The sequence below is a fragment of the Salarias fasciatus genome, chromosome 10 (assembly GCF_902148845.1).
Source record: "Salarias fasciatus chromosome 10, fSalaFa1.1, whole genome shotgun sequence".
Classification (NCBI taxonomy): Eukaryota; Metazoa; Chordata; class Actinopteri; order Blenniiformes; family Blenniidae; genus Salarias; species Salarias fasciatus.
The window spans coordinates 21,573,940-21,601,602 of record NC_043754.1 but is presented as its reverse complement, the minus strand read 5'-3'; the positions used below and the strand labels follow the sequence as shown (position 1 = coordinate 21,601,602).

Sequence of the window (27,663 nt, the reverse complement as noted above, 5' to 3'; positions counted from 1 at the left end):
ACGCCGAGCCCCTCCCACCTGACTTCACCGTTTCCTCTGGTTCTTGTTTTCCAGATGGACATTGTTCGGTCTTAAAAAAGTCTGATGAAAATGTAAGTCTTGGTGTCCGAAGCAGCGTTTTGAAACTGAGAAGAGGGGATCGACACATGGAGGAATAGTTTGACATTTTTTTGAGAGCGGAGTTAGAGGGTAGATTATAACACTGGCGATATAATCAGCAGAGGTATTCGTTAAAGGCTGAGTCAGTCCGGACACACCCGCTGAAGGCATTTCACACACTTCCCTGTTTTGGTGGAAAAACAATCATTAACCCCGTCTGGACGTTTGTTGCTCGTCAAGTTCGGCCTGTTACGCCACGCTCACACATCCATTGAAGGTTTGTTTTGAAACAAATGGAGAGTCAGTCAGGTTTTTCCATCTTGAGATTTACATCTCCTATATCGAAAAATGAAAGTCCCTCAAATGTTTCGCAGTTTAAGTATCACCTCAATGAAAAATTCTCGCCCATTTTAGAGGAATATTATCAATTTATGTGTCACAGATGAATAATTAATAAGGTAATCTAATGAAATAATGAATTATAAATATTTGAATCAACTGTTGGCTTTAAAATTCTTCAGTTTCAGACCAAGTTATTTGGTTGTTAATAATAATCTCAAGAATGAGAACACTCTGCTGTGATGGGAAACTTGTTTTGTTCCTGATGTGAAGAAAGGACATGAGTCACCTTGGCCAAAAAGTAATGGAGTATTTTAAATACTAGAAACCTGTTTGTCCAGAGTTGTGAAATGAGCTGTAGGTCGTTGTTGAAATATCAGATTTCTTCACCTTTTTTTTTTTCTTCCTTTTTTCCCAGCAGGTCATGACAGGAAATGTTTAGATTTATCATTTGACCTCGAGCACAAAAACCTAAACACTCCATATGTGTGACTGAGTGAACCCTCACCCAGTCAGCTGTGATCTGATCCTGTGGTCCTCAGTTGGATTCAGCCGTATATAAGATGGCTGGATGGTTTAACATGTTTTTATAACAGAACATCAGAATCGTGGAGCTATAAACAAATTTTCCTCTCCAGAAAAAAAAATGTCAAACTGTTCCCTTAAATGTTACTCTTGTGGGGATTTATCGTCTCGAAGTCGGAGAGAAAACGCAGGCAGGCAGCTTTCACCTCGAGTTTAAAGTGAGTCTCATGTGGTTTTGCTTTCAGAATTCTCCTATGAAGACTAAAAATCGAGGACGGAAAAAGAAACAGAGAGAGCAGAGGGTGAGACGTCGGGTCTTGAGTGGGAAAACATTCTTCTGTGCCATCTCTCTGAAACATTCACTCCTCTCTCCGCTCAGGGTGTTTATGTTTTACCGGAGGCGCGGAGTGTAACGCCGAGAGCCAGTTGTGGCCTCGACTTTATTGATGAAGACTCTTTGTAAGTTCCCTCTTCCTCTCAAACTCTCCCCTCCGAGCCGTCGTCTCACGGCGTGCTGAAGGTTGATCTGGTTTGTCTGCAGATCGTTCCTTGACCCCGTCGACCCGTTCACTGTGCCCAGTCACCTTCGAGGGCAGGTAGCTGACTTTGAGGACCAGTACCACAGCACCAGACACAGAGGTCACTTAAAAATGATTTTGGACAACAACCCCGACCTGACAAAAGAGAGTTTGTATGAGTAAGTGCGAACACACACAAACGTGCACTCCACAAGGCGGAGTGTCGCCTGGCCCGTCCTGACATCCCGTTTGTTTGGATCTCTTCCTGAATGCAGCTACTTCGCTCAGATCCTGGACGAGCACGGCCCCCTGCTGGCCACGGATCCCCTGCTGGTGGGCGAGCTGCTGTATTTCCCTTTGGAGGCCCGGGACAAGATCGAGCAGGCGGGCGGGTTTGAGGCCTTCCTGCTGGACTCTCTTCGCTTCATAAAGATCGGGGAGTGCATCGGCCTGGCCAAGCACGCCGTCGCCCTGCAGCATTCCGTTCAAAGAGCCAGCCTGGACGACCTGGACGAGATCACGGATCCCGACGACGACTCCTTCACTGGCTTTCAGACTGAAATGGACACTGATTTTGCAAGCTGTCTGGACAGTTACCATTCTTCCGAGGTCCGTCGTGTTCTCCCAAATCCATATGCGCCCGAGTTCAAGCCAGCGGGAATGAGCAACTTTATTCCCTGGAGTAATGGTGACGACCAGCAAGCAGTTTACTATTTACCCAGCTACTACGAGGGCGAGAACCTTTATATCTGTGACGCTGCAACTGAAGTTGTAGACAGTGATCCAACGGCTGAGGAAGAATATTCGAAGGTGGATGCAGCTGTGCAGGTCAGCGGCTCTTAAAAAATACACAGCAGGTGTTAAAAAAATGTCCTGAATAGCGTTTGAAATCTTGTTTATCATTGTAGACGTGTCAGGAGACGATGAGGAGCGTTGCAGTCAACACAGAAGTTTATGAACGTTTTGAAAAATACCCGGTGAGTTATGTCAGTCATCCATCAGTGGTTAATCTGATTACACTACTGTTTTATTTGTTTTTTGTTTTTCGTATATAGCTTTCCAATCATGTGTTACTGTGATACCTTAAAAAAAGCTTGATGTTAATCAATGAATTGATCTACTTTCCAGGGTGACATCATGAAAAAAGAGAAGAGCAACATGAAGTTAGAGCAGGACATCCAGAAAATGACAGAGGAAGCGAACAAAGTCAGACTCTCAAAACCAGAAGACATCATTTCTCTTGAAGGAGACATTGAGGAAATGAATGCCAACATACAAGTAGGTGTTGAGCAGCTCTGATTTATGTCTTTGTGAGTGAGCTGAAGGACCATGTTCGGCTACATCCATCGTTTGTTTGTTTTTTTCCTGTCTTGAAGGTGACCAATAAGGAGCTGGTGCTGTTCCAGCAGAAACTGGAGGAAGAGGTGAAGAAGGACCAGAAGGAGAAGAAAGCCAACCAGGAGACACTGAAGTCCCTGAAGCAGGAGATTGACGAGCTGCTGGAGGAGCAGGGGAGGTAGGATGGAGCCGTGCAGGTTTTGAACATCTTCAACAAGGGGACGTGGAAAACCGGCCGTGCAGTGACTTCAGGATCAGAAATGAAAGACTGAACATTAACCTGAAGCTTCACATCTTTTTGAATCATAGCCTCACCAAGAGCATCCGTGAGAAGAAAGCCAGCTATGAAACCAAGCTGACAGACTTTTTAGACCTGAGGTAAGAGGTAAATCAGAGGTGAGATAAATAAGGCATTAAACACCGCTGGCTTCATTCCCTCTTTTACTCTCATTGTCGCTGCAGCAATCAGTCAGCAACCGAGAAGATGAGCCTGGAGGATGAGATCAAACACTGTAAAGCTTTGTTGGCCGCTGCGACTCAGAGGTCTCTCTCAACTCAGGTACAAACATCTCCACTGAACACATTGCCTCCTGTCTTCAGGTTGAATTACTCCATTCTCATCCTTTTTATTTTGTCCTTTAAGTTTACCACAGTTCACTGTCAGCTTGGCATATCTGCTACAAAAGGACGTTAATGACTGATGTTGTATTGCTGATTGTATCTCAAAAAGTTGACATCTCCTCCAACTGGTTCCCTCCTTCTGCCTCTGTAGCTGTTGATGGTGGAAAGCAGTCGTGAGCAGTGTTTGTACAGCCTCCGCAGGGACCTGGTAGACTCCAAGGCTTTGCTCGCCAAAATGGATGAAGCGCTCACCAGGTGAGAGGAGGAAAATGTGAAGAGGCCAGGTTGAAAAAAATGAATGAAGAAGTTTGAGTGCCCACATGATCCCAGGAGCTACGATGTGCGTCGTGTCTGGTGGGGTCTCCCATGGCAATCAGGTCCTGGGTGACGGGCCAGACTAAGAGCAGGTCAAAAGTCCGGATGAAAAGAACAAAATCAAGGAACAATACATTTCCCGGTGTGGTGAAGTTGGGGCTCCATCCTGGAGGCAGGCCCGAGGTTGGGGCTGACATGTGGGTGTCCGTTCCCATGCGAGAGGCTGTTCGCCCTGAGCCCAGCCGGGTCTTCGCCCACAGGGCCCGGCTGGGCTCACCCCGAAAGGACGACATGGGCTCATCCTCCGGCGGAATCACCACCCTCCAAGGGGACCGTAGGGGCCAGGTGCATTGTGGATTGAGTGGCAGCCGATGGCATGGTGCCCATCGACCTGGTCCATGAACACAGACTGCTTCTTGGGATGTTTAAGGTCACGTCATTGGTAGGGGGAGAAGCCTGAGCTTATGAGGAAGGTTGACGGTTAGCGACTAGATGTAGTCGAGCTCACCTCCACCCACAGCCTGGGCTCTGGAGCCCAATCCCTCAAGAAGGGCTGGACTCTCATCTTTTCTGGCATTACTTGTGGTGAGAGGTGACTGGCTGGTGTGGGTTTGCTTATTGCCCCACAGCTTAGCCGCCATGTGTTGGGACTGTTCACGCCAGTGAATGAGACGCTTGCATCCCTGAGCCTTCAGGTCAGAGAGAGGTGTGTCATTGTTACTTCTGCTTACCAGCTGAAGAGCCGTGTAGAGTTCCTGGCCTTCTTGGAGTCAATGGGGGTTTTGGGACAGTGCTCCGACTGGGGTCTCCATTGTTCTCCTGGAGGACTTCATTGCCTTTGTGGGCAGTGACACTGAGATCTGGAGGTGTCCCCCATCTGAACCTGCACTTCTGTGCAAGCCACAGCTTGTCCATAAGAGCACTTGGCACCAGGATGTCCTACGGCAGTGTCAATGATCGACTTGTCATCTGACCTCTCGCCGTGTGTCTTGGACACTCGGGTGAAGAGAGGAGCAGAGCTGTTGACCGATCACCACCTGGTGGTGAGTTGGATCCACGGGTGGAGGAGGAACCCGGACAGACTTGGCAGACCCAAACCTGTTGTGAGGGTCTGCTGGGAACGTCTGGCAGAACCGTCTGTCAGCAGGGTTTTCAACTCGCACCTCCAGGAGAGCTTCTCCCAGATCCTCAGGGAGACGGGACATCGAGTCCAAGTGGACCATGTTTTACCTCCATTGTCGAAGCAGCTGCTCAGAGCTGTTTTCATAAGGTGTCCGGTGGTTGCCGTGGGGGGAAACTCCCGACATCGGAAGTAAGGGCTGCTTCAAGCTGAAGGAGTCCTATCGAGTCTTGTTGGCTCGTGGGACTTGAAGCAGCTGACAGTTTAACGGCAGACCAAGTGAACTGCAGCCAAAATGGTTGTGGAGGTAAAAACTCGGGTCTGGGACGAGTTCGGGGAGGCCATGGAGGACTATCGGTGGGCTCGAAGAAATTCAGTCAAACCTCAGGAGGGTAAAGCAGATCTCCATCAACACAGTTCACAGTGGCGGTGGGGAGCTGCTGACCTCAAATGGGGATGTTATCGGACGCAAGAAGGATCTTTTCAATCCCGTCGCCACGTCTTCCTTGGAGGAAGCAGAGGCTGAGGTGGACTCATGTCACCCACAGTGGCAAGGCACTGCGGTCAGATGAGATTCACAGCTGGTGGCCAGAGGGGGTCAGGTTTGGGGACCATGGGATTTTCTGTCTGCTTTATGCAGATGATGATGTCCTGTTGGCTTCATCAAACCTGCACCTACAGGATGCACTGGTGCAGTGTGCACCTGAGTGTGACGTGACGGGGACAAGAATCAGCACCCCCGAATCCGAGGCCATGGTCCTCACCTGGAAGAGGTGGTCTGCCTTGTGGGGGTGATTCATTGGATGAAGAAACCACCTGATATCAGCTCAGAATCACTTGTTGCTGCAGTAAAGATCAGGCCTTATTTACATGAATACGCCAGTTGATGAGTTTCGTGTCTTTTTTACAGGACTTTTCTAGAGAGATGCTTGTGATATTTTACAGACCATTCTTAAATTTCTCATGTTAGAGGCCATAAATCTTGTTGTCTTACATTCAGAATCCCAAACAAGGATCTGGAAATAACTAGAAATGGCTGCAGAACCACCGTGGAAGAGCTGAAGAAGAGAATTTCCAACACTGAGGTAGAAACACTCTATATTTCATTTGAGTGTTTGTGATGATAACTTTCTCAACAGAAGTAAAAGTAGTCATTAGTTATTAGATAACTGATTTTTTTTCTTTAAGTGTCATAAAGAGAGTTAAACCAACAGATGGTGTTTATTTTTCTTTCCAGCAAGAGTACCAGGCTCAAGTTGATAAAGTGAAAACTGGCTCAAGAGTCAACGACTTGCCTCCAGTTAACGTCCAAAACCAGCCCGAGGCTGCAGCTGCACCAGTAAGACCTGCACAACACGCCACTGGACTTTCTTCTGTCATTCACTTAAAACCAACCTGATTGTCAAAACTTCTCCTTTTTAACGAGACTCATCTGACAAGACCAGTCACAGCAGCTGCAACTTTCCCAGAGTTTTAAAACTCAAGAACACTTTTACTTTTTCAATGAATTAGGTCTTAATTGGACCATGAAAAGTAGTCATAACCTTTCCATCATAAAAGAGCTGAAAGTAACCTATGAAGTGATCGCCTGGTGCAGGAGCACAGACACTGAAACAGAAAAGTCTTGGATGATGGAGGACTTCTGCTCTCAAGCTGAGAGTGTCTGAACGAATGTCTGAAAGAGTTTTGTTTTGTGTGAATGCTGAAGCTCTCGGCAGCAGCTCAGGCCTCTCGCAGCACTCCTCCCCCTCCTCCACCTGCTGCCGCCGCCGCCCAGCAGCCTGCAGCCACAGCATCGGCCCCTCCAGCTCAGAAAGCTCCAGCCAGGACGGTGGATCCTCCTTCACACAGCACCGTGTTCGACAAAGCCATGGACAGCCTGGCCGGCATGTTCCCCGACTGCTCCAGGTAACGGCCGGTCCCTGTGGACTCCGCACTGGACCCAACTGAAGGAAACAAGGGACTTGACTGAAGTGAACTTCCTGCATGTGTTCAGGTCACAACTGAGGAAGTTTGTCCAGCAGCTGCGCTCCTCCTCCGGGGGCAGCCTGAGCAGCATGGCGCTGCAGGATGTGGTCAGCGGAGCCGCTCAGCTGATCTTGGACCATCAGGTAGGACGAGACGAGTCTCCGAGTGACTCCACTTCAGATCCAGCAGAGGAACAACAGCTTGAAATCAACAGGATCTGCAGCAGTGGTTTTATTTCCTTGTCTGTGTCAGGAGAAGCTCAGAGCTGCCAGGTCTAACGCCGCCGGTCAGAGGAGTCCAGCCGTCACTCCTCCTCTGCCCACCCCGGTCTGGCAGGCCGTCCCACAGCAAAGCCCCGCATACGTCATCGCAGTGAGTCCAGATTCATCTGACAGCTCTGTCAGGAGGTTCAGCCTGAGGGACGTCTTTAAAACATTGTTTGTTTAGACTTCTGATCTCGCTGTGAGAGGATTTTGGATCATGGGGGACGGTTTCCTTCTGTCTGCCCTCCATAAATTTTCCTTGCCTGTTTTTCCAGTGTTGTCCACTCAAGATGCAACCATTTCCCCTGAGCTGAAATGTGTCTGACCCCCCCTGAACGTGTGTGTTGCAGCTGAACGCAGAGGATCCCTGCATCATCTGCCACGAGGACATGAATCCAGCAGACATCCACGTGCTGGAGTGCAGACACAGCTTCCACCATCAGGTGAGCAGAAACCGCACCAAGCTGCACGCTCACCCTCTAAAGACGAACACCAGCCTGTTTCTGACCTGGGTGTTGGTGTGTGCGCAGTGCATCAAGTCCTGGCTGAAAGAGCAGAGCACCTGTCCCACCTGCAGGAATCACGCCCTGATGAATGACGAGTTCCCCGCGTTGATCGGCCGGAGACGCCCAGCCCCGTGACGTCTTTAAATCTACTGCTCAAACATCCACGCTCTTCTTCTCCTTTTATCTTTTTTACTCATGTTCAGCCATCTTGTTTTATTTCCTTCTTTCATATCATAAATGTTTTAATTTAGCAGGGGTTGCATTGTGAAAAAAAGGAACTGCTTTTACTTTGATTGTGTTTGGGTGATTTCCCTTCTGTTGACTGATCTTCCTGTAGCTGCCATGTCATCATTTTTGGTAAATCAATACAGATCTGGGCCTGTGGAACAGCTCAGAGCTTCAAGTGGTTTCTGCTCCTGCTGGTTTTAGTCACTCATTACGCCATCGTGTGGTGAGAGCTTGTATTACAACAGTAAACTTTTGGAGATGGAAGTCCATCAGCGGGACTTTTTTGTCACATTCGGCTTGTTATTAGAGGTTATGTGAATTGGCACGACTCTAAAATATCAAACTGTGTACCTTCGCAGTGGAAATGAGTCTGAATGGAAGTTTGACCACAGATACATCGAGAGGCATCTTGTGTGCTCACACAGGTTTAGAAAGGAAGAAAACATTGTTGAATATACTAAATGTATGCCATTTCAATGTGGATTTTTACGCTCTGTAGAATACATTCACAGTAATTAAAGAATTCTGTCTGCACTGCCTGGTGTCTGTTTATCCATTTATTCTCTCAGCTTCAGAAGGTTTGTCCATTCAACAGGTTTTCCGTTTTGAAAGTATTCTTGACATTTTTCCACTGTAAGACATTTGTAAATCCAGTGTTTATTCATAAGTTCAGTGAACTCCAGCTGTACATAAATGGATAGGTGGCATTCCTGATCTCCATCCACATAAGGAGGATTTTGTTTCTTAATCTGAGGATTTATACATTCGGAGAGCTTTATTTAAACCTGCTTTTAGTTGTCATTGCAACACTAAGAAGATTAGTTTGTTACGTATGTTTTTGATAAAGCAGCAGCATAAAGATGCTTCTCTTATTTAACATAAATTCAAAATTACGGTTTTTGTATGTCCTTTATTTAAAACACTTCACATTTTATTTTCACGTAACGTTCTCCTTTTACGTTTTCCCGCGAAAACATCGCGCGCTGAATGTTCCTTTCGCTCGTGACGTCACCAGATTGAGTTCGTGAGCGCACGTCACGTCAGGCTCGCTCACCGTCTTTTCTGGACAAACGGTGAGTTTTCTACATATTCTGAAAACATTGCATTCTTTGATTCATATTTTTTATTTTTAGAAAGTCTTCTTCTGTTAGCTTTGTTCGCATCCTACTTTTTAGCCAGTGAGGCGTGAATTTGTGTTTATGGTCACCTGCGTGAAAGTTCGCACACACACCGGAAGACGATACACACCAATGCGCCACGTGAAGGGACCAGCCGGGAAAAGCGTCCCTCACTTGTTGGGCCCTCTGCTCCTGATTGGACGATTGTTTCCAGCCGGTGTGAAACCCCTTGCTCAGCTGCGAGGGCAGCAGGAGGAATCAAACTCACTCGCGCCACACAGCCAGAGGACCACAGTGGCTGAAATAAGCCATTCCGTCGCACCAGGTTTGAACTTTGACATTTTTTTCCCCTTATCTGTTTTTCACTGAAAGGGTTGTGCATATTGCAACGACACATCGTCAGCAGGCTGAACCTGACCTGCCTCAGGATCAGGAGTCTGCAGCCTGAGCCTCTTTAGTCCCTCTGTAGCGGCTCTGTGAAGCCTTCACAGCATGATACATGAATAAACATTGAACTTTTTAAGTTATTTTCTGATTCGTCACTCTTGGTTCAACAGGGTTTAAAAAAAAAAAAGATACAAGTAAAATTGGGAAAACCACTAGAAATGGGGGTGAGGGGTGATAGAATTGCGTAAAAACCTGAAATTTCTCCAATATTTACCATAAGAAAAATAAATACGGAAATATGGTAGGAAAAAAAATCATACAAAACTGTTTAAAAAGAGATAAAATGGCAAAATTTCAAAACTCAACAAAAAAAAGCTCAAGAACAAAATTGTTAAAATCAGGTACAAAAATAGTTTAAATGTACGCTACTAAAAGGTTCTGTTCTGAACTGTGGTTAAAACATCATGAATGCATCTTCAAATATATGGTTTTTGTTTGTGCATCGAAACCATGTGTGAAACTTCATGAGCTGCATTCGCCTCATTTTAATGGTTAAATGTGCTTTATGGCTGCAGACCAACTCGGCTTGACAGAAAGTCACTAAAATGGCTCTTTAGGTCATAAAGGTTGCAGAAACCTGCTCATGATGGTCTAAACCAGCTCATGTTCCCTGTTAGTGGGTAAACAATCCAACATTTGGTGATTTCTGCCTCACAATGATAGGAAGAAAGGCTTAGATCAGGGGTGGGGAACCCTGGTCCTGGAGGGCCGCAAACCTGCATGTTTTCCATGTCTCCCTGCTTCAACACAGCTGATTGCAATGAGGCTCGTTATCTGGCTTTCTGCTGGACTTCGCCATGAATCTTGATTCGATTCAGGTGTGTTGAAGCAGGGAGACATGGAAAACATGCAGGTTTGCGGCCCTCCAGGACCAGGGTTCCCCACCCCTGGCTTAGATGGTCTTCTCTGGTGGCAAAGCGTCACCTGCTGACCTTTCGGTGACCAGTATTTGGGTTTCACCTTTGAGCTTTTCACCATTGATCATAACTTGTCCTTAAAGGAGCACGTTGACTCATGTAAACTCAAATTGTGATACATCTTCAGAAATAAGTCCTGTTTTTCATGTCAGGTCAGAGATGATTTCATCGGCACAACCTTTTTGCCTGTACTGGTCTGTGTTCAATGCTCCTGAAAAACATTTAAAGAAACTGGACTCAGTCTATCACTGTGTGCTGTGTTTTATCACTGCTTGTGTTTTGCAGGGTAGACTTTCTCACTGGCTGCTTGTCATTTATAAATCTGCTCTCGGGCTGCTCCCTTCCTTCTTGACCTCATATTTGATCAGGTCAAGAAACCATTCTTGGCTGAGCTCTCAGGATTTTATTAAAACATCTGTGGGTCAGAACTGAACTGAGTAAGACTGCTGTTAAATATGCCGCCCCCTCTTCATGGAATCGTCTCCAGACGGACTTGAGACTAATAGAACTGGTCACGGTTGGGAGAGAGAACCATGAAAGAGCAACTTTTGGACTCTGTTTCAATTCTTGCATGCCCATCAATTTATTTCAAGTTGTTGCCTCCAGAAGTACTTGTTTTGTCTCGTGAATCGATGTAGTATTAGTTCCTGTAACTGCCTATATCTCAATAAGGCTTCTTTTTTTTTTATCAAGGTCTGTTTATTTAACAATTTTTGAAAGCAATAATACATTCAGTCAAAAAATAAAAATTCCCCCTTTAAACACAGAATCCCACCCTCAACCATATCCAGCCAGACTGCAGGAAAGGAATGATGCATTTTGGTTCGTTTCACATCAAGGGTAACTCTAAATATGACAATAAATGGGCAAAGGGTCAAGTCAATACCACATGTTTTAGAGAAAGTAGCAGAGACATATTTCCAAGAATTATGTAATTTTGAGTAAGTCAAAACGTATGCGATATGGAGGCTGGCTCATGTTTACAGCGATCACAAGGAGGGTCAAAATCTCTAATCCTTCTCAGTTTAGTGTTTAAGTGGAGACAATGTTCCAATTTTAATCGTGTTACCATGTCTTTGACAAATCGATGATGGAAAAAAATACGTTCAATCATCTAGATGATTGAACGCATAGATAAACAACCCATAGATAACACTTATGAGACGCTTGACGTCTGGTTTAAGTTTAAGAATATCATCCAGAAGAATCTCTAATCTGTGGATATCTGAAGAAGTGGGAACCAGGGGATACATTAGTTAGTCTTCAGTTGTTCGAAAGAAGTGAAAACTTTGTCTTCCAAGAGTTGATTCATTGTACACTTGATGGTTTGATTTGATTTATTTATTTATTTCAAACATGCCATAAATAATGTAATAAATAAACTGAGATATACGTAGAGAAAAAAAACGAGAGAGAGAGAAAAAAAAAACAATATTAATAATCCAACAAATTAATAGAGTCCGACATGTCCGAAAAGGGGTAGGAAGAAGCATAAGCTTATTTACACCTACCCCCTCTCCACTAACAATTAGTGTCCTGAACATCTATTTACATAATCAATATTAACTTAAAAGAAAATTAACAAGGTAAATAAACATAGTCACAGATTAAATAGACATTAAGTGAATAAAACAAAAACCCCCGAAAGAAAATAGATAAATAAAAAAAAAAAAACAAGCAAAAAAAGAAAAAAAGACAGACAAAAATAATTTGTGAAAACACACAGCTGTTATAAGCCTTCTTCCTCCCTGTACCTCGTGAAAACCATGTTTTTGTACCGCTTTTTAAACTGGGTCATTGCTTGAGCTCCACCCCCAACCTGTTCCATGACCTCACTCCACTGACTGAAACGCAAAAACTTTTTAATGTTGTACGTGCTCGCTGGTATTTGAAGTTCAACTTCCCCCTCAGATTAAAACCCCCCCTCTCTGTTAAAAAACATTTTTTGAATATTTTCAGGAAGTAGATTATTGTTTGCTTTGTACATGATTTGTGCTGTTAGAAAGTGAACCAGGTCAGTGAATTTTAATATTTTTGATTTTAAGAATAGTGTATTTGTGTGCTCTCTATAGCCGGCGTTATGAATTATCCTTATTGCTCTTTTTTGTAGTATGGATAATGATTTTATTGAACATTTGTAAGTGTTACCCCAGACCTCTGCACAGTAATGTAAATATGGTAAAACCAGTGAACAGTAGAGAATGTGGAGTGATTTGTGGTCCAGAAAATGTTTGACTTTGCTCAGAACAGAAATACTTCTTGATATCTTAGTGTGTACATACTTGATATGTGATTTCCAGTTCATTTTATGATCAATCATTACACCAAGAAACTTATTTTCAAACACCCTTTCAATATTCACACCATCCACACTTAGCTGTACTTGATTATTCTTATTACAGTTACTGAATAACATAAATTTAGTTTTACATAGATTTAATGATAATTTGTTACTGTCAAACCATGTTTTCAGTTTACACATTTCAGTATTAACCCTGTCAACTAAGTCTTGTAAATCCCCCCCAGAAATATATTTGTGTCATCTGCAAATAAAACCAACTTCAACTGTTCTGAAACTTTACATATATCATTAATGTAAAGTATAAACAGTTTTGGACCTAGTACTGACCCCTGAGGGACGCCACAAGCAATGTCCAAGCATGATGATGAATTTTCACCCAACTTCACAAATTGTTTTCTAGTACTTAAATAACTTTTCACCCATTGCAAAACCAACCCCCGAATCCCATACGGGATATGGTGCACTGAAGGTTTGTTCAGATGCTGAATGCCTCATCAATTAATGATGGGGGAAACGTACAATTTCTTCATGGTGGTGCAAAGAGGGATAATTTGACCACTTTGAAATTCCTCCTGAGCTGGTTCCATATCTTCATTGAGTGAGTAACAAGTGGGTTTGAGGTGAAGTTTGAAATGGGTTTTGCCATGGGTAACCTGGTGTCTGTCAAAGTTCATCGTGTTCCACCGATAACTTTTCCAGGGCTTCCCATGATGGTGAGTTAGCATCCCGTTCTGTCCAGCACAGCATTGCTTTCATGTTGGACGCCCAGTAATAAAATAAAAAGTTTAGGAGTGCCAAGCCTCCTGTGCTCTGGGGCCTCTGGAATATTCTTTGTTTTAGTCTAGGTAGTTTCTTATTCCAAATGAAAGAGGAGAGTCGACTGTTTCCATTTTTTTAAGAAATATTTGGTCAGAAATATTGTAGGGCATTGGACAAAATACAATTAAAAAATAATAATTTAATGGTAATGATTATGCTATCTAGTGAAAGACAGCAATTCCCATTTTTCAAATTCTTGTTTTAATTTTTACAGTAACACCTAATAATTGGCTTTATACAAGTCTTTGTGATGTCGTGTGATCCATATGTCAAAGCATTTAAACACTGTAACAGAGTTTAAAAAGTGTCCAAAGTAAAAGGCAGCTCCCCCATCATTCTATCGATGAGCATAGCCTACGATTTCTGAAAGTTTACTTTGTATTCAGAGATTATTCCAAATTCCTTTAACAGAAGTTTGGGCGACTATGCATTTGGCCTGAGACAGACAAAAGTATATCATCCGCATAAAGCATCCGCATAGTCCATTTTTACTAAATTAGGCTTAACCTGGTTAAATAAAGGATATGATATGAATGTTTTTCAACCACTGTGACCACACCTCTCTGATCATGCAGCTGGTGGCGTCCAAAAGTCCTCTGACTAGAAAACTGGGCGCTGAGCTCTTCTGTAGGCAGACGACAGTTCATCCTCTGAGTTACACTTGAAATCAACAAAATCATACGTCAAGTTCAAAATGAAGCCGCTTTGTTGTTCTGACCTTGTTGGTGTTTTGCAGTGTCCAGAGTGATTTTGAAGTGGAGCAGAGTGGGGACGACTTTTGACTTCTGTGGCTGGAAAAGAAATCAAACAGCTCAAAGGTAAAGGTCATGTAGATGTAATTATGGTAGCTTATGATGGGCAACAGGGTGCAAGTTGTAGAAATTCCAAAGAACTTGTAATGTCATGATGAGATCACTGGATGATGTTAGCAAATCTAAAAGTAGTTTTTACCAACTCATTGAATTTATGTGATCAGCAAGGCTTTTCAGGGTGTATGAAGGTATTCCCAGCTCCTCAGTAAGCGCTCGGACTGACCTGAATGTTTATGAAGACCCCGTGGTACGACGGATGTTGCCTTCGGTTTGCAGCGGAAACTCAAATGAGGATCTCGGTTTTTCCTCCGGGAATTTTTCCAGGCTTGGCCACTTCGATGTTGCTGCTGATCAGCTGGATGGGCTGCAGCACATTACGGTCAGATTAGGAGGAGGAAAGACTTTCTCCAACCAGGAACAGTTCACACTGATCAGACAGGTGTCACACAGCTGAAAAAAGATCTCTACAGATCTTTTTAAAAAAAAGATGGATCGGGTTAAAAATGATCCTGAATAATGTTTGAAATCCCGTTTATTTTCATTGTAGATGTGTCGGGAGATGATGAGGAGCGTTGCAGTCAACACAGAAGCTTATGAACGTTTTGAAAAATATCCGGTGAGTTACATCAGTCATCCATCACTGGTCACATGTTACACATGTCCACCTAACTTTAACTTTGTGAATAAGATGCAAACCCTTCAACCATATTATTATTATTATTATTTTTACCTTCCATATTTAGCTTACCGACCATGTATTGCTGTCATGCCTTCGAAAAGCTTCATTCGATTAATTGATCTACTTTCCAGGGTGACATCATGAAAAAAGAGAAGAGCAACATGAAGTTAGAGCAGGACATCCAGAAAATGACAGAGGAAGCAAACAAAGTCAGACTCTCAAAACCAGAAGACATCATTTCTCTTGAAGGAGACATTGAGGAAATGAATGCCAACATACAAGTAGGTGTTGAGCAGCTCTGATTTATGTCTTTGTGAGTGAGCTGAAGGACCATGTTCGGTTACCTCCATCGTTTGTTTGTTTTTTTTCCTGTCTTGAAGGTGACCAATAAGGAGCTGGTGCTGTTCCAGCAGAAACTGGAGGAAGAGGTGAAGAAAAACCAGAAGGAGAAGAAAATCAACCAGGAGACACTGAAACCCCTGAAGCAAGAGATTCACGAGCTGCTGGAGGAGCAGGGGAGGTAGGATGGAGCCACGCAGGCTTTCAACATCTTCAGCAAGGGGACGTGGAAAACCAGCCGTGCAGTGACTTCAGGACCACGAATGAAAGACTGAACATTAACCTGAAGCTTCACATCTTTTTGAATCATAGCCTCACCAAGAGCATCCGTGAAAAGAAAGCCAGCTATGAAACCAAGACAACTGACTTTTTAGACCTGAGGTAAGAGGTAAATCAGAGGTGAGATAAACAAGGCATTAAACACCGCTGGCCTCGTTCCTTCTTTTACTCTCACTGTCGCTGCAGCAATCGGTCAGCAACCGAGAAGATGAGCCTGGAGGATGAGATCAAACACTGTAAAGCTTTGTTGGCCGCTGCGACTCAGAGGTCTCTCTCAACTCAGGTACAAACATCTCCACTGAACACATTGCCTCCTGTCTTCAGGTTGAATTACTCCATTCTCATCCTTTTTATTTTGTCCTTTAATTTTTCCACAGTTCAGTGTCAGCTTTGAATTTCTGTTTTAAAAAGACGTTAATGACTGATGTTGTATTGCTGATTGTATCTCAAAAAGTTGACATCTCCTCCAACTGGTTCCCTCCTTCTGCCTCTGTAGCTGTTGATGGTGGAAAGCAGTCGTGAGCAGTGTTTGTACAGCCTCCGCAGGGACCTGGTAGACTCCAAGGCTTTGCTCGCCAAAATGGATGAAGCGCTCACCAGGTGAGAGGAGGAAAATGTGAAGAGGCCAAGTTGAAAAAAATGAATGAAGAAGTTTGAGTGCCCACATGATCCCAGGAGCTACGATGTGCGTCGTGTCTGGTGGGGTCTCCCATGGCAATCAGGTCCTGGGTGACGGGCCAGACTAAGAGCAGGTTAAAAGTCCTGATGAAAAGAACAAAATCAAGGAATGATACGTTGCGCGGCATGGCACAATCGGGCCCCCACCCTGGAGGAAGGTCTGAGATTGGGGCTCCCATGCAAGCACCTGTTTGAGAAGAACCGAGATGGGCTGGACTGTCGTCTTCTCTGGCATTGCCCGTGGTGAGAGGCGGCGGGCTGGTGTGGATTTGCGTATTGCCCCACTGATTAGCGGCAGTGAGTTGGAGTTCACGCCAGTGAATGAGACGGTCACGTCCCTGAGCCTTCAGGTGAGAGACAGGTGCCTCGCTGTTGCTTTGGCTTACCAGCTGAACAGCAGTGTAGAGTTCCTGGCCTTCTTGGAGTCAATGGGAGGGTTGCGGACAGTGCTCCGACTGGGAACTCCATTGTTGTCCTGGGGGGACTTCATTGCCTTTGTGGGCAGAGATCTGGAGGCCTCCCCAATCTGAACCCGAGAAGTGTTGTGTTATTGGACTTCTGTGCAAGCCACAGCCTGTCCATCACAAACACCATGCTCGAGCACAGGGGATCCATAAGTGCAGTTGGCACCAGGACGCCAGAGGTCAGTGTCAGTGACTTGTCATCTGACCATCGGTCACTTGTCTTGGATACTCGGGTGATGAGAGCAGCAAACCTGTTGACTGATCTCCACCAAGTGGTGAGTTGGATCCATTGGTGGAGGAGGAAAACCAGACAGACTTGGCTGACCCAAATGTGTTGTGAGGGTCTATTGGGAATGTCTGGCAGAACCGTCTGTCAACATGGTCTCATATCCTGAGGAAGGCTGGGAACATTGAGTCTGAGTGGACCATGTTCTCCACCTCCATTGTTGAAGCAGCTATTCCAAGCTGTGGCGGCAACCCCTGAACCCGGTGGTGGACACTGGAAGTAAGGGATACCATCAAGCTGAAGAAGGAGTCCTAACCATGCTTGTGGGACTCCTGAAGCAGCTGTCAGTTACCAGCAGGCCAGAACTGCATCCTGAGTGGTTGTGGAGGCAAAAACTGGGGTCTGGGAGGAGTTCGGGGAGGCCATGGAGGAGGACTACCGGTCGGCCTCAAAGAAATTCTGGCAAACTGTCCGGTGCCTCAGGAAGGGAAAGCAGGTCTCCACCAACACTGTTTAGAGTCAAGGTGTGGAGCTGCTGACCTCAACAGGGGATATTATAGGATGGTGGAAGGAATACTTCGTAGACCTCCTCAATCCCGTCGCCACGTCTTCCTTGGAGGAAGCAGAGGCCTAGGTCTCAGAGGTGGACTCATCCATCACCCAAACCAAAATCGCTAAGGTGGTCGTTGAGCTCCTCGGTGGCAAGGCACTGAGTGTGCATGAGATTCGCCCTGAGTACCTTAAGTCTTTGGATGTACAGGGACTGTCTTGATTGACACATCTCTACAACATCGTGTAGTGGTCAGAGACAGTACCTGTACATTGGCAGACCGGGGTGTGCTCCAACTATAGGGAGATCACACTCCTCAACCTCCCAGAGATAGTCGATTCCAGTACCCTGGAATCTACTATCTCTGGGAGGTTGTCCAGTGGTCCAGTGTCGTGGAACACTTGACCAGCTCTATGCCCACCAGGGTATAACAGCTTGAGGGTTCATGGGAGATTGACCAACCAGTCCTCATGTGTTTTGTAGATTTGGAGAACGTGTTCTACTGCATCCCTCATGGTCTTTTATGGGGGGTGCTTTGGGAGTCCTGAGTCCCCTTGCTAAGGGCTGTCCAGTCTCTGTATGACCGAAGTAGGAGTCTCGTCCGAAATTGCCAGCAGTAAGTCGGACCTGTTCTACATGCGGTCGTTGTATCGGTTCGTCGTGTTGAAGATGGAGCTGAGCCAAAAGACGATACTCTCTATTTATTGGTCAATCTAGGCCCCTACCCTCAGCTGTGATCACGAGGAAACGACAAAAAAGGACCAGATCCCAGATAGAAGTGGCTGAAATGAGCTTCCTCCATAGGATGGCTGGGTGCTTCCTGAGAGATAGGGTGAGGAGCTACGTCACCAGGGAGGAGCTTGCAGTAGAGCCGCTACTCCTCCACATCAAGAGGAGCCAGCTGAGGTGGCTCGGGTGTCTCTTTCGCATGCCTCCCTGTCAAGGTGTTCCGGGTCTGTCCTGCCGGTAGGAGGCCCAGGGGGAGGCCCAGGACACGTTGGAGAGTCTATGGGCTCTTGCACACCAAAATCCAGATTTTAGACCAAATCAGAACTTGCTGGGGAAATCCTGATCATTTATGCATGTTTGAACGCTCCCCTGAACTCAGATTGTGATCTTTCAGGCGAACCCTGAAACTGTTAGATTATTTGAATTAAAAGATAAAATGCACACACAGTTTCAGTTGGAGCAGACTTCGTGAATGTGACAACTTGAATGTAGTGATAAGGAAATACGGTTGTGCCTTCTTGTAGTCTTTTGTTGAGAACTTGATTTGATGTAGCTGTAAAGAGAACCATATGGAGACAACCACAGAGTGAAGCGGAACCGTGAGCATGTCCTGCTGATTGACCCAAGTGACAAAGAGGAGGAGATCAAGATGAAAGGACTATAAAGACTATGCATTAAGGCTGGACCTGGTACCGAAGAGGACTGAAGACAGATTTGCATGAGGATGAGGAGAGACTGGTTTAGGATGGACTGAAGGAGAACCCTCTGAGTGTCAGCGAGAGAAGTCAGCAGACTGGGCTGGAGACGGGACGATGGAGGAGCTTGAAAGGAGACTGACTTAGGACTTCAGTGAAACCATTTCATCTGTTGTAGTTTCATGGCGAAATAAACCTAACATTGAATGTTGATATGTTGTTGTCTTTCTCTCCCAAACATTAAGAATGATAGAAGGAAATTCAGGATAACCCCTGGATCAGCCAGTCTTGAAGTGGAGCATCAGAGGGTTCAACAGCTGTAGTGAGAGGACATGTGGAGCACAATGCACTTGAATAGCAGAATAAACAAAACCAACGGTGCAGCCACAAGAAGCAGATGCACAAAGAAAGAGTTAGAAACTGTCTGTTGGGCAGATATGGAGTGGAGAGGAAGTGCAGGCGCTCATTGATAGATGGTTAAAAAACTGTAAGTCATGATTGTTTGTGGTTAGCCATTAGCCGCTAACCAGCTGCTGGGGCGGGACTTCGGTTTCGGTATGCACCAATCGAATGAGTCAGATTTCTTCTTCTGATTGTCTGGTCAGTGTTCATTTGTTCGACAGCAGCTACTGTAATTGCATGACATTGTTTGTGCGTTTGGTCCATCAAAGTTCTGCTCTCAGAAGTGCAATGTGCAGCAAATCCATTTTTACCAAATGAATTTTTACCCACCCCCACCTAAAGTCCAGGATTTGGCTCTCCTGGTCTGAAAGCAGTCAAAATCTCTTGGCTATCCTGGGAACGCCTCGGGATCCTCCCAGAAGAGCTGGAAGAAGCGTCTAGGGACAGGGAAGTCAGGGCATCCCTGCTTAGACCGCTGCCCCCGTGACCCGGTCCTGGGCGAGTGCTAGATGGTGGATGGATGAAGAAACCACCAGATGTCAGTCCAGAATCACTTCTTGAAGACTAGAATAGTTTTTGATAATGTCACAGCGGAGAAGTTTACAGGTGCAGAGGCTCGTAGACGACATAGGGCGGTGCAAAAACTGATGAAGGTGCAAATAAGAATAAGTAATAGTGCAAATCGTAGTCAGAATAATAGAAAACCAAAAAAAGAGAAAAGATCTATGTACAACATAAATCAAAATATATCAGGAACTATAATATATACAATATGTACAAGTGTGTTTTTAGAGCAGCAGAATGAGTGGTTGTAAAGTGTCCATCATTGCTTATGGGGGTTATAAAGTGACAATGATTGCAGGATATCATGTCCAAGGTTATTGCACATGTTCTACAGTAGAGTTGTACAGTCACAGCGGTGGGGATGAAGGACCTGCGGTAGCGCTCTTTCCTGCACTGAGGGTGTCTGCCGGCCACTGAAGGAGCTGCGAAGCTCCTCTACTGTCAGGTGCAGTGGATGAGAGCTGTTGTCCATGTGCATGTGAACTTTCACCCACATCCTGCAGAGTCCAGTGGGCAGCCCAGGACAGAGCTGGCCCTCCTGACCAGCTGGTTGAGTCTCTTCCTGTCCTGCTCTGTGCTGCCCGGGGCTCAGCAGATGGCAGAGGCTACCACAGAGTCAGAAAAGGTCCTGAGCAGAGGTCTGCTCACTCCGAAGGACTCAGTCTCCTCAGAAGGTGGAGGCGACTCTGTCCTGCTGCTGCAATAAAGATCAGGCCTGATTTACTTGAATACACCACTTGATTAGTTTCATGTCTTTTTTGCAGGAATTTTCTAGAGAGATACTCGTAGTGTTTTACAGACCATTCTTAAATTTCTCATGTTAGAGGCCATTAAGTTTGCTGTCTTACATTTGCAGATTCCCAAGCAGGGATCTGGAAATAGCCAGAAATGTCTGCAGAACCACCGTGGAAAAGCTGAAGAAAATAATCTCCGGCGCTGAGGTAGGAACACTTTAGTTTCATTTTAGTGTTTGTGATGATAAACTTCCTCAACAGATGCAAAATTATTATTAAGAAAATAACTGTGTGTCTCAAAAAAATTGTAATATCATGAAAATGTTGAGTATTTTCTGTCACTCATTTCAGAAAGTCAAACTCAGATATGATATAGGCTCATCACACATGCGGTGAAATATATCAAGCCTTTGTTTCTTGAAAGTTTAATGATGATGGCTTACAGATGACGAAATCCCAAAATTCAGTGTCTCAGAAAATGAGGTTATTGTGAAATTGTTTCAGAAAGTCGTGGTGTCACACCCTAATCAGCTGATTAACTCAAAACACTTGTAAAGGATTCCTGAACCTTTAGTCTTTCCGTCCTTGTCAGTAGGCTACAAAATCATGGGGAAGACTGCTGACTTGACAGATGTCCAGAAGACAGTCGTTGACACCTCCACAAGCCACAAAAAGCCACTGCTGAAGACGCTGGTTGTCCATAGAGTGCGGTATCCAAGCATATTCTTAGAAAGCTGAGTGTGTGGAAAAGGTGCACCAGTGGCGTTGATGACCGCAGCCTTGAGAGGATTGTAAGTGAAATCCATTACAAAATTTGGGGGAGCGTCACACACAGTGGACTGAGGCTGAATCTAGAGCCACTCAGTGGGATCCCTCATGTCAAGGCTACGTATGTGGAAATCCAGAGTCTGGAGGAAGAGTGGAGATGCTCAGAATCCTCCAGTGTGAAGTTTCCTCAGTCGGTGATGATTTGGGCTTCATGTCATCTGCTGGTGTCGCTCCACTGTGTTTTCCAAAGTCCATAATCAACACAGCATCTACAGGACACTATAGAGCACTTCATTCTTCCTTCCGCTAAGAAGCTTTATGGAGATGCTGATTTAATTTTCCAGCAGGACTTGGCTCCTGCCCACAACACCAAGGTACCAAAAGATGGTTTAATGGCCATGGTGACCATAATGACCAGACTGTGCTTTACTGGCCAGCAAACCGGCCTGACCTGAATCCCACTGAGAATCTATGGGCTGTTGTAAAGAGGAAGGTGAGGGAGACCAGACCCAGCAATGCAGATGACCTGAAGGCTGCCATCAAAGAAACCTGCGCTTCCATTATGCCTGAGCAGGGCCACAGGTTGACGGTTCCAGCAGGATGAACCAAGTATTGAGTGATAGAAAAAGAACATACTTTTCAGAAACCAAACTCTCTTGTTCAAAATATCCTTTATTGATTGATTTTATGGAATATTCTAATTTTCTGAGACGCTGCATTTTGGGATTTTGTTGTCTATAAAGCCATCATCATCAAAATTTCCTATTTCACTCTAGTGAGCCTAGATCATATCTCGGTTTGACTTTTTCAAATGAGGGACCAAAAAAAACATTTTCAGAATATTTGAATTTTTTGAGTTTTACCTGTTTATAATGTTGTTTGTCTTTACATGACACAAAGAGTTAAACTGGCAGTTTGTGCTTTTTTTTATGTTTCCAGCAAGAGTACCAGGCTCAAGTTGATCAAGTGAAAACTGACTCAAGATTCAACGATTTGCCTCCAGTTAACGTCCAAAACCAGCCCGAGGCTGCAGCTGCAGCAGTAAGACCTGCACAACACGTCCCTGGACTTTCTTCTGTCATTCACTAAAAACCAACCTGATTATCAGAAAACTCCTCCTTTTTAATGAGACTCATATCTGACAAGACCAGTCACAGCAGCTGCAACTTTCCCAGAATTAAAACCTTAAGAAAACTTTTAGTTTTTTAATGTACGTATTAGGTCTTAATTTAATTCAATCATGAAGCGTTGTCATAACCTTTCCATCATAAAAGAGCTGAAAGTAACCTATGAAGTGATCGCCTGGTGCAGAATCACAGATACTGAAACAGAAAAGGTTTGGATGATGGAGGACTTCTGCTCTCAAGCTGAGACGAATGAAAGAGTTTTGTTTTGTGTGAATGTTGAAGCTCTCGGCAGCAGCTCAGGCCTCTCGCAGCACTCCTCCCCCTCCTCCACCTGCTGCCGCCGCTGCCCAGCAGCCTGCAGCCACAGCATCGGCCCCTCCAGCTCAGAAAGCTCCAGCCAGGACGGTGGATCCTCCTTCACACAGCACCGTGTTCGACAAGGCCATGGACAGCCTGGCCGGCATGTTCCCCGACTGCTCCAGGTAACGGCCGGTCCCTGTGGACTCCGCACTGGACCCAACTGAAGGAAACAAGGGACTTGACTGAAGTGAACTTCCTGCATGTGTTCAGGTCGCAGCTGAGGAAGTTTGTCCAGCAGCTGCGCTCCTCCTCCGGGGGCAGCCTGAGCAGCATGGCGCTGCAGGATGTGGTCAGCGGAGCCGCTCAGCTGATCTTGGACCATCAGGTAGGACGAGACGAGTCTCTGAGTGACTCCACTTCAGATCCAGCTGAGGAAAAACAGCTTGAAATCAACAAGATCTGCAGCAGTGGCTTTATTTCCTTGTCTGTGTCAGGAGAAGCTCAGAGCTGCCAGGTCTAACGCCGCCGGTCAGAGGAGTCCAGCCGTCACTCCTCCTCTGCCCACCCCGGTCTGGCAGGCCGTCCCACAGCAAAGCCCCGCATACGTCATCGCAGTGAGTCCAGATTCATCTGACAGCTCTGTCAGGAGGTTCAGCCTGAGGGACGTCTTTAAAGCATTGTTTGTTTAGACTTCTGATCTCGCTGTGAGAGGATTTTGGATCACGGGGGACGGTTTCCTTCTGTCTTAGATTTCTAATCATCGAGCTGTTTCAGTGCTGAAGACACAAATATATGACCTCAAGTCATTAAAGAGATGAACACAGCTGAGTGTTTTCATGTTTTACAGATGATATTGTCAAAAAAATAATAATTAAGCTTAACTAAGCTTTTCCTTTATTTATTCTTCTCTTTGTGCAGTTTTAATGATATTCTCTTTCCGATATTCCTTTATAAAATGCTGTGAATTTCCTTCTGTCTGAATGATGCTCTGTAAACTTTCCTTCCCTGTTCCCTTGAAGGCTACCTCTGAGAACTGTTCAAGGTCACGTCTGCTCGGTCTGGAAGCGTGCGCTCAGCTGGATAAGGCAACACAGAGTGTGGCCACACTCAGAAGTGAATTTAAAATGAGGGCCAGCTGGTACTACGTTTCCAGCCTGAAGTGATTCATCCTTCATTCTCCTGCATTTCAACACCTGCTGGTGTTTTCTGTTTTTCTGCTTCTTCCCTCCTCTTGACCGAATGACTGTGGCGCCTTGGGAGTCGGGGTTATGAGGATCGAGGGAAGGTTTCCTGCCCCCGTCCAAACAAATTCCTCGTTATAATCTGCAATATCTGAGTCAGATGTATGATGTCGTTAAATATGTGCAATCTGCGTCTCTTCAGGAGAGCGCCCTGTGAGTGGCAGCCTGTCATGGACATTGACCTCTGTGGGAATAATAAAGGATTTCCCCTGAGCTGAAATGTGTCTGACCCCCCTGAATGTGTGTGTTGCAGCTGAACGCAGAGGATCCCTGCATCATCTGCCACGAGGACATGAATCCAGCAGACATCCACGTGCTGGAGTGCAGACACAGCTTCCACCATCAGGTGAGCAGAAACCGCACCAAGCTGCACGCCCACCCTCTAAAGACGAACACCAGCCTGTTTCTGACCTGGGTGTTGGTGTGTGTGCGCAGTGCATCAAGTCCTGGCTGAAAGAGCAGAGCACCTGTCCCACCTGCAGGAATCACGCCCTGATGAATGACGAGTTCCCCGCGTTGATCGGCCGGAGACGCCCAGCCCCGTGACGTCTTTAAATCTACTGCTCAAACATCCACGCTCTTCTTGTCCTTTTATCTTTTTTACTCATGTTCAGCCATCTTGTTTTATTTCCTTTTTTTTATATCAGAAATGTTTTAATGTAGCAGGGGTTGCATTGTGGGGAAAAAAGGAACTGCTTTTAGTTTGACTGTGTTTGGGTGATTTCCCTTCTGTTGACTGATCTTCCTGTAGCTGCCTTGTTGTCATAATGTTTGGTAAATCAATACAGATCTGGGCCTGTGGAACAGCTCAGAGCTTCAAGTGGTTTCTGCTCCTGCTGGTTTTAGTGACTCATCACGCCATCGTGTGGTGAGAGTATTACAACAGTAAAGTTTTGGAGATGTAAGTCCATCAGCAGGACTGTTTGGTCTGTTTGGCTTTATTATTGGAGGTTATGTTAATAAGAGGCATCTTGTGTTCTCACACAGGTTTAGAATGTTGTTGAATATACTGATTTCTCATAAATGTCTGCCATTTGAATGTGAATTCTTACACTCTGTAGTAATTTGATCTGTCACTAATTTTGTCAAGATTTTCATTTTAAGACATTTGTAAATTCAGTGTTTGTTCTTAAGCTTTATGTCATCTCCCGCTGTACATAAATGAATAAGTCAAGTGTCATTTCTGATGTTATCCATCCACAAAGTTTTAAGTTTTTTTTAAATTTGAGGACTAATAAAGCTGTCGAGTTTTTCTTAAACCCGCTTTTAGTTGTCTGTGAAACACTATAAGAAGACAAAACAGTTTGCTCTGCAACACAAATGAAAATTTAATGTACATACAATGGGGGAAATAAGTATTGAACGCATTAACTGTTTTGTCATTACATTTATTTCCAAAGATGCAATTCATGTGACATTTCTTCCAGACACTGGTATTAACTCAAATAATCCACACATGAAAAGAAATCACAACATTCAAATCCATAAATAGTGATTATGTGGAATTAAGTGCAATAACACAGGAAAAAAGTATTGAACACACTATCAGAGACTCGTTTAATACTTTGTGGAGAAGCCTTTGTTTGCAATGACTGCTTCCAGACGCTTGTTGTATGTATGAACTAATCGCCCACACTGCTCAGGTGTGATTTTTGCCCATTCCTCCGCACAGATTGTCTTCAAATCCTGAATATTCTTTGGTGCCCTCTGGTGAACCCTTATCTTTAGTTCTTTCCACAAATGTTCGATCGGATTTAAGTCAGGTGATTGACTGGGCCATTCTAACACATTGATTTTCTTTTTTTTAAACCATTCGAGAGTCAACTTTGCCGTGTGCTTCGGATCGTTGTCCTGTTGAAAGGTCCAGCCCCGTCTCATCTTCATCATCCTGGTGGATGGCAGGAGGTTCATCTCAAGAATTTGCCGATAGATGTTTCCATTCATTGCTCCTTCAATTATATGAAGTCTGCCAGTACCACGAGATGAGAAACAACCCCATGCCATGATGTTTCCACCACCAAACTTCACTGTTGGTATAGTGTTATTTGGGTGATGTGCAGTGCCATTTCTCCTCCAAACATGGTGTGTAGTATGACAGCCAAAAAGTTCAATTTTGGTCTCATCTGACCAGACAACATTCTCCCAGTATTCCACAGGCTTATCCAGATGCTGTTTAGCAAACTTTAGACGAGCTTCAACATGCCTTTTTTTGAGGAACGGAGTCTTGCGGGCTGAGCGTCCATAGAGGCCATGGCGGTGGAGTGCATTGCCTATCGTTTTCTCTGTAACACTTGTACCTGCTGCCTCCATGTCTTGCTGGAGTGCTTTCCGGGTGGTCCTTGGCTCTTTGAGAACTCTTCTGACCATCTTTCTGACTCCCTGGTCAGAAATCTTGCGAGGAGCTCCTGTGCGCGGCCTGTTGATGATAAGGTGATGCTTCTTCCACTTGCGGATAATGGCCCCAACGGTGCTTACTGGAATACTCAGATTCTTTGAGATAAGTCTGTAACCAGTTCCATTCTGATGCTGAGCAACAATCAGGCTGCGAAGGTCTTGAGAGAGCTCCTTGCTTTTACCCATCATGAGATGTGTCTTGTTTGACTACTTGGTGAAAAAACAACCTGTTTATAGGGCCATCAATTAGCACTAACCCAGCTGATGTTGGTTTGCACTTACAGGAAGTACAAAGACTAATTACTTTCAGGTGTGAGATGGTATGGTGCCTTTCCTTGACAAACTATACAGCTTTCCCATGGTGTGTTCAATACTTTTTTCCTGTGTTATTGCACTTAATTCCACATAATCACTATTTATGGATTTGAATGTTGTGATTTCTTTTCATGTGTGGATTATTTGAGTTAATACCAGTGTCTGGAAGAAATGTCACATGAATTGCATCTTTGGAAATAAATGTAATGACAAAACAGTTAATGCGTTCAATACTTATTTCCCCCATTGTAAATAAGTGTAGTTACGCGTTGAAAATCAGTGAACTTGTATTTTCAGTCAAACATCTTTTTCTCATGGCTTCAACATGCTGTTTTGTGGACCGAAATCATTTTGTCTAAAAATGCTAGCTGTTGCCAAAGCTGTCCGTCCCTGGGAGTGGGATCCCTCCATACTGTGGTTCTCCCCAAGATGTCTTCTTTTCCCACTGGGTTTTTGGAGTTTTTTCTTGCCGGATATGAGGGTCTAAGGCGGTGGTTGCTTCGTTTTGTCTCGTTACTGTGAATTTGACATTAACATTATGCTTATTCACTGTTTTTATTTTTACCAACCAATGTAACATCTTGAAGCCCTCTGAGGCAACTGTTGTTGTGATACTGGGCTGTACAAAAATAAATTGATAAAATTTGTATCATGTCACAAAATAGGGTTTAACTGCTACAAATCACTATTTAATGGCCTCAAATTACTATTTCGTGTGTGATTTTTTTTCACAGCTCCCTATTTATTTTTTTTTAACAATTTACGTTTGTTGCATTTACTTTAGCACGTTTTCCCCGCGAAACCCTCACGCTCTCCAATATTAATGTTCAACCAATCACCTGCCTTTGCGCTCGTTACGTCACCACGTTGAAGCCATTTACGCAAGTCACGTCAGGCTCTCTCGCAATCCATCTTTTTTTTTTT

At 44.8% G+C, this 27,663-nt stretch overlaps 2 protein-coding genes and 1 long non-coding RNA gene across 6 annotated transcripts in view; all 3 read left to right on the top strand.

The window, feature by feature from the left end:
- The window catches only part of ttc3 (tetratricopeptide repeat domain 3), a 30,810-nt gene extending 14,630 nt beyond the window's left edge, over positions 1-16,180 (top strand). For 3 of the 4 annotated variants that reach the window (XM_030101101.1, XM_030101100.1, XM_030101099.1), the window contains exons 29-46: positions 55-92; positions 1,209-1,265; positions 1,343-1,422; positions 1,505-1,660; positions 1,757-2,309; positions 2,390-2,458; positions 2,610-2,759; positions 2,858-2,997; positions 3,129-3,197; positions 3,282-3,378; positions 3,592-3,695; positions 5,876-5,960; positions 6,113-6,214; positions 6,584-6,783; positions 6,872-6,986; positions 7,096-7,215; positions 7,457-7,549; positions 7,637-8,369. In XM_030101101.1, coding sequence (XP_029956961.1) covers positions 55-92; positions 1,209-1,265; positions 1,343-1,422; positions 1,505-1,660; positions 1,757-2,309; positions 2,390-2,458; positions 2,610-2,759; positions 2,858-2,997; positions 3,129-3,197; positions 3,282-3,378; positions 3,592-3,695; positions 5,876-5,960; positions 6,113-6,214; positions 6,584-6,783; positions 6,872-6,986; positions 7,096-7,215; positions 7,457-7,549; positions 7,637-7,747 — 2,339 coding nt within the window. In that variant the 3' untranslated portion in view covers positions 7,748-8,369. Of the gene's footprint in view, positions 1-54; positions 93-1,208; positions 1,266-1,342; positions 1,423-1,504; positions 1,661-1,756; positions 2,310-2,389; positions 2,459-2,609; positions 2,760-2,857; positions 2,998-3,128; positions 3,198-3,281; positions 3,379-3,591; positions 3,696-5,875; positions 5,961-6,112; positions 6,215-6,583; positions 6,784-6,871; positions 6,987-7,095; positions 7,216-7,456; positions 7,550-7,636; positions 8,370-15,585; positions 15,655-15,738; positions 15,836-16,048 lie in introns of those variants that run through there. The other variant, XM_030101102.1, reaches the window with a different exon arrangement.
- On the top strand, positions 14,846-15,409 carry LOC115395528 (uncharacterized). The gene is made up of 3 exons (XR_003932288.1): positions 14,846-14,871; positions 15,066-15,215; positions 15,315-15,409. It is a non-coding gene; the product is annotated as an uncharacterized LOC115395528 (long non-coding RNA).
- A 6,191-nt stretch (positions 16,181-22,371) lies between the features above and the next one.
- On the top strand, positions 22,372-24,632 carry LOC115395527 (E3 ubiquitin-protein ligase DZIP3-like). Its single transcript, XM_030101103.1, has 6 exons — positions 22,372-22,403; positions 22,772-22,971; positions 23,060-23,174; positions 23,284-23,403; positions 24,284-24,376; positions 24,466-24,632. Exons 2-6 carry the CDS (start codon positions 22,934-22,936, stop codon positions 24,574-24,576), a joined length of 477 nt encoding a protein of 158 aa, XP_029956963.1. The 5' UTR covers positions 22,372-22,403; positions 22,772-22,933; the 3' UTR covers positions 24,577-24,632.
- The last annotated feature ends 3,031 nt before the right edge of the window (positions 24,633-27,663 follow it).

Excerpts from the sequence above, each read along its gene's own strand:
- LOC115395527 (XM_030101103.1), top strand. The coding sequence starts at position 22,934 with ATGGACAGCCTGGCCGGCATGTTCCCCGACTGCTCCAG. Across the intron at positions 22,972-23,059 it reads ATGTTCCCCGACTGCTCCAG|GTCGCAGCTGAGGAAGTTTG; the intron begins GTAACGGCCGGT and ends GCATGTGTTCAG. Across the intron at positions 23,175-23,283 it reads AGCTGATCTTGGACCATCAG|GAGAAGCTCAGAGCTGCCAG; the intron begins GTAGGACGAGAC and ends TGTCTGTGTCAG.